The following is a 6,027-nucleotide window of genomic DNA, read 5'->3' on the forward strand; positions in this document are numbered from 1 at the left end:
ATGTGACTTTTTTTTTTTTTTTTTTTTACTTTACTGGAACGATGTATGTTCAAACAATGAACTGTGACAGAAATATAAATTCTGAAGGACGTGTCTTACTGATTTAGTCATGACAGAAAAATAAACAGAGAATTTAAAAGTTATATAATGACACAGATCTAGACATAAAATCAGGAATGCGAGAGTACCTTAAAGAATCCAGAATATATTAACTGAACACAGACAGATTGCAAACATCTGCTCTTATGACTCAGTCTACAATGTTCCAGTGTCATTTTAGCTGATACTTTAATCCAAATGGACTTAAATCTGACACAGGTGTTACTGTCATTAAGGATCTTGTCCAAGGGTCCAATCTGGACACTCTCTGTGCTCTGAAGCCCCAATCTTCTGTTAACACTAGAACTGACATGGATCTCTATATACCTAAAACAGCCAGCAGGTCAAATGTACCTGTCATTAAAGTGCCTTGATTTTCATTAATAGCACTGATCAAAGACTGTTAATTAACTGCAGACATTGAATAGCTTATTTACCAGAGACAGAGAACTAGTTTACTGTTAGAAGATGATCCCGAACTTGTGATTGCTAATCCTGAAACTTCCCCATCACCAGATTCTTCTTCATTCAGAAGCACTGAGATCACCTTTGACATTTAACGGTGGTGGATGTCTTTTTGTCCCAGTTGTATCCATGCTGAAGGCTGATTTATGACTTTTGGTTAGGTATTGCTGCAATAGAGAGAAGGTGGGACAGTGGGAAAATCAAGGCTTCTCATGGGTTAATTTGACCTGCATGGTGGTCCTAGATATAAATATCCATTAATAAAATTTGTGTTTAAGCACGTATATGTTTTATGATATCAGGTGCTATAAAACAGACTTTTCAGAAAAGTCAAAGACTTACAGTCTTTAAAACTGTATACTCATTAAGGAAGATACAATTAAAGAACAGCCTTGGTTAAATTTTAACTATTGGCAGTTTTTGTAACGAAATGCCGGACCAAAGGACCCAAAAGCAGACACAGGATTCAAGCACGTTCTAGTCCATTTAATCAGAAAATAGGTTCGGTACACAGGAGGTCAAAACAAGCAGGCAGAGGTACAAAAACGGCAGGCTAACTTGGAAACTAGGACAAGAAACTGGGTCAAATAAATCACGAAGGTCAATCAGAAATAAGGCTCGAAGGAATTGTACACAAAGGAAACAAGACGATCTCGCACAGCTGACAGGGAGTGAATGAGCTAAATACACGAGGAGGGGAACACTCAGCTGGGGATCACCAGGTGCAGCCACTCGACAATCAACACAGGTGAGACACATGAGGATGATCAGGACGTGGGGAAACAGGTAGGGATGGGCAGGAAGGAGTGATCTGGAAAAGAGACACAAGGTAAGTATCCAAAATAAAACAGGAAATGACAAACTAGAAACATGAGGGAAAAGGTAACTTAACTAGCTCAGTCTGGAGATGTGACAGTTTTAGTGTTAAACAGTCAGCGGTGAAAACCACTGAGCTCTCCAGTCACACTCAAAGCAAGTGATCCACTTGTAGCTTGGACATCTTTGTCTCAGGTGTGTGTAATCAAACAGTGGCAGCTGAGAGGAGGATTCAGAGGGCGGAGCTTTCCTCCAACCAAACCTGGGGGTGGTGCTAAGTCCCTTCATGACATCATGAGGGGAAATCTGAGAATGGCTTGTTTTAGCACACATTCTCTGAAAGGTGGAGCAAGATAGATAGATAGATAGATAGATAGATAGATAGATAGATAGATAGATAGATAGATGGACGGACGGACGGACGGGCGGGCAGGCAGGCAGGCAGGCAGGCAGACAGACAGACAGACAGACAGACAGACAGACAGATAGATAGATAGATAGATAGATAGATAGATAGATAGATAGATAGGCAGGCAGATAGATAGATAGATGATAGAATCATTTCATCCACAATTTACACACTGAATAAATAACATGCGCAGGTGTTTTCAGGATTCTCTGAATCTTTAGATAATAATAATTTTTCTATAGACGTGGATGCTTTCATGAAATGGTATTAAGTTTAAATGTCATATAAAATATGAGTTTATGATATTTGGCAACCATTGCATTCTGCTTTTATTCACATTTTATACAGCGCTCCAATTGGAGAAGGTTTTCCCCTGCATTTTTGCCTTTTTTACACAAAAGCCAGTCCATAAGCAGGTAAAATAGGGAGAACTTTCTGGGACCAGCCACAAAGAGGACCAAGGCAAAGAAGTTGTCATTTGTTAAGTTGAGCTATTGTTGGACGGGCTATGGTCACTTAAAAACTAAAGTTCCATATAAACAGTTAAACTCCTAATGGCCCACCAGGAGAATGATCAGTATGTACCAGCCACAGATGAGCTCTAACACCTTCATCACTAAGAGAGGGAGCTGTAGCCGGAGTGAGCAGGCAGGAGAGAAAAACACCACAGTGACAAAGCCACAGCACGGAAACAGCAAGCATGTCAGTTTGTGCCCTACATATGCTCCATCTCTCGTTAGCCAATCAAATGCAGCGTGGTCTGTGAAGAGGGGAGACTGTCAGACTGTCTTCTTTCACTCACAGCAGGAAGATTTCAACACGATGACTTCTCCAACGTTTGTCTTCATTCTGACATGTTTGGTCCTGGGGCTAGCTGGTGAGTTGAGTTTGAATTGATTTTTAAATATAACTGAATAAAAGCTGAATTAAATGTTCTACTTTAGTGTTTTTCTTTGTTTTCCATTTCACTTCAGCCCAGACAGCTGTTCCGAAACCACCTTCAGCTGTCAGACATGAGAGTCGAGAACCTGGGGAAAGTGTGACGTTAGAATGTCCCTTCAAAAATGATGAATCTTCATGGATTTACTGGTTCAAACAAACTCTAGGAGAGGACCTGAGGCTTATCTGTTCCACCTACAGATATGGAAAGAATGCTACTTATAACAGCGAATTTAAAAACAACCCACGCTTTGTAACGGACACTCAAAATGGTAAAAATCGCTTAACAATCTCAGATTTGCAAGTGTCAGACTCAGCTACATATCACTGCATCACTTCAGATTACTCCATGTTAGAAATTCTAGCCACCATCACAGTCAGTGTGAAGGGTTCAGGTGTGAGCGTCCCAGCTCTGGTCCATCAGTCAGAGTCTGAAACCATCCAGCCAGGAGGCTCTGTGACTCTGAACTGTACAGTCCACACTGGGACCTACTACTGCACTGTGGTCTCACGTGGAGACGTGACCAAGCTGGACTTTGGAGGTGAGTTTCTTCATTGTCAACATGATCCCACATGAGAACTCTCTAATCAGACTAAACACAGATATAAAGCTCTGAGCTCGGCTTCTTCTGTCTGACTGTACCCACAGATGAGGTGAGCTCTGGTGTCTTGGTGTATTCTCTGAGTGGAGCTTTGATATTTCAGACTGTCCTGATAGGTGTCCTGGTCCTGGTCACTTTCCTGGCCTTCACAGTCCGCATGATTAACAGGAGAAAAAAGAGGAAATCTAACGGTAGTATCATTTATTCTTCATCCTTTAAAGCTTGTTTGACTTTAATGGCTTTTAATTTAACTAAAGTTTTTCTTTGTTTTTCAGAGTCTTCATCCGACATAGCAGAGGTGAATCCAAATATCACATTTATGACTCTTGAATTATTATGAAACAGTGATTGCATATTGGATTCCAACTTGAATATGTTCTTATTTATATGAAGAAAATAAATAAATCTAATTTGTTTTTACCAGGATTACCAAAACCTCCAGCAGCTCTGTTATGCTGCAGTCAATATGACCAAGAGATCAAGAAGACAGAGAGATCTGACCTGGAGTGAATGTGTGTACCACACCTTAAGGAAGTAAAACCTAACATGTTACATCTGAGCTTCGTTTCCTAACTGTACATTTAGATTTCTGTCTCTAGAATATAAAGTGACGGCCAAACAGACAGTGTGAACAGCTTCAGTCCCTTGATTTGAGAGATGAGTGCAAAGAGATATGTTTTATGTGAAAGAGTGCTGCAGCAGGAGTGCATGTACAAAATGACTCACTGACCAATGATCTCCAGCTGATATGGCAGCATTAATACTTTTCAGGAGCTCTTGTTTTGTTGTTTCCTCTGTGTAGCAACCCAGTAATGGCTAGCAGTTAAGCTTGGTGATTTTGTTCCTTTTAGGTTTCTACTTCCTGTTTTTCTATACTGTTGTACGTTTTGGTTACTTCACTTCCTGTTCAGCTAATAGCTTGATAAAACAGCTTAACATGATTCTCGTTATGCCTTAAACTTATTTTACTTTACCTTACTTGTTACAAGTAACTTTGTCCACTCCTAGAAGGCATTATAAATGTATGAAAGCAGTTATGTAATTTATTTTTGTATGCATTTTCAGTGTGCAGGAAATTTAACCTCAACCCCAGGCTATTGCTTTGCAAAGTAAATTCAGTAGAAGATCAGTGATGGGTTGAGCAGGCAAAGAGATCATCTGAAGGTTGTCTTGTTTGTGAAATCAGGAATGTATTTTTGCACATAATTAACAGCAACATTTTGGTGCTCCAAATCACTGATGCTGTGGAAGAGGGGTGTCCAAACTATGGCCTGGGAGCCAAATGTGAAAATTGATCTAGTGTTAATTGGCCCACACAAATGATGGAAATAAAATAAAATATGGCTCATACTGGAACATGGAACTTGTGCTTGACTTTCTTGTACTTTGTGGTTTCAGCAGCAGGCACTACCTTACCAATTCTGTAAACAAACATTTTGATGAGAAGACTTTATCTTTGTTTTTGTTTTTTTTTTGTTTTTTGTTTTTTTTGTTTTTTTTTTCCATTTACAAAACTATAAATGATGACCACTAGAACCCAAAATGATAGCACTATTATTACAGCAGCAAATGGCAGTAACAATAGTGTTCAAGGGGTGGAGCCAGGGCCTACCTGGGCCTCCTGATATCTGATTGGCCTCCCCAAGACCCATGACGTGATTAGCTATTTACCGTTAACATGCCATTTAGGTATACTCAATATTTTAACCTACATTAGATTGGTATATACTGACTTTAATATGGTCAAGGTGTGGTCTATGAATGTGGACCCACTTTCTCTTATGTTTTTAAGTACGGCCCCCAGGAGAAAAGTTTGGACACAACTGCAGAAAACGTTTAAAGAATATTTTTACACACTGTATTTTTCATTTTAGAAGTAAAGTTATTAGGTTGTAAGTGTATTATCTAATCTGTATGAATGTTATTTTTTTATATTAATTATTAATAAACTAAGTTCTGCAAAGTGAAAACAACCTTTGTGTGAATATTTAATCCAGATTTATTTTATTTATTATTATTATTTATTTATTTATTTATTTATTTTGGTCATTTTTAATATTTTTTCCTGAAAGTGTGGCTTGGCTTTACAACATCATTTTTAAAAAATATTATTTTTATGGTAAAATTTTAGGTTTAGGTTGTTAAAGAATTTAAGAAAAATTAATAGTGATTAATCAAATTTTTAGTCATGTAAGAGACTTCTTTATTTTGTATTTTAAAACAAAATTTCTGTCAATATTGTGAAGATGTCCTCATGAGAATGTTATTATAAATACAACATGATGTGTTTTATGATGATGAATTTTAGATTAATTGTTCAAAGAAGTACTGCCCTGATTACCAGTGTGGTCTGAAACGTTGGGGGACCCCTTAGGAGGGGCACCCAAGATAACATAAACCAGTAAATTATAAAGCTAAACCTATTTTTAGTTTGCTGCCACTCCTAATAATGGAGCTGGAATTTCATCTCCAAACCAACACACACCAACAAAAGGGCCTTGGCTTGTATTTCTAAACTAGATCTGATAAGGACTTCTTCAATTCTGAACCATTTCTGAGAAAACTATGCAGCGGTGAGCATGTGAAGTTTGCTGACCATCAGGCACAGTCTTGTGTCTTATATGTGGAGAACAAATTGATGTTTGTTTCATTTTTACACCTGCTGAATGTGCACCATGACATCTCCAGTGGCGGTGA

At 38.4% G+C, this 6,027-nt stretch overlaps 1 protein-coding gene across 1 annotated transcript; it reads left to right on the top strand.

Moving 5' to 3' along the window:
* Positions 1–2,603: 2,603 nt before the first annotated feature.
* Positions 2,604–5,122, top strand: LOC121504604. The gene is made up of 5 exons (XM_041779528.1): positions 2,604–2,666; positions 2,764–3,270; positions 3,378–3,521; positions 3,606–3,628; positions 3,755–5,122. Exons 1-5 carry the CDS (start codon positions 2,612–2,614, stop codon positions 3,866–3,868), a joined length of 843 nt encoding a protein of 280 aa, XP_041635462.1. The 5' UTR covers positions 2,604–2,611; the 3' UTR covers positions 3,869–5,122.
* Positions 5,123–6,027: the final 905 nt, after the last annotated feature.

Source organism: Cheilinus undulatus, linkage group 22 (genome assembly GCF_018320785.1).
Source record: "Cheilinus undulatus linkage group 22, ASM1832078v1, whole genome shotgun sequence".
In the NCBI taxonomy this organism is placed as follows: domain Eukaryota; kingdom Metazoa; phylum Chordata; class Actinopteri; order Labriformes; family Labridae; genus Cheilinus; species Cheilinus undulatus.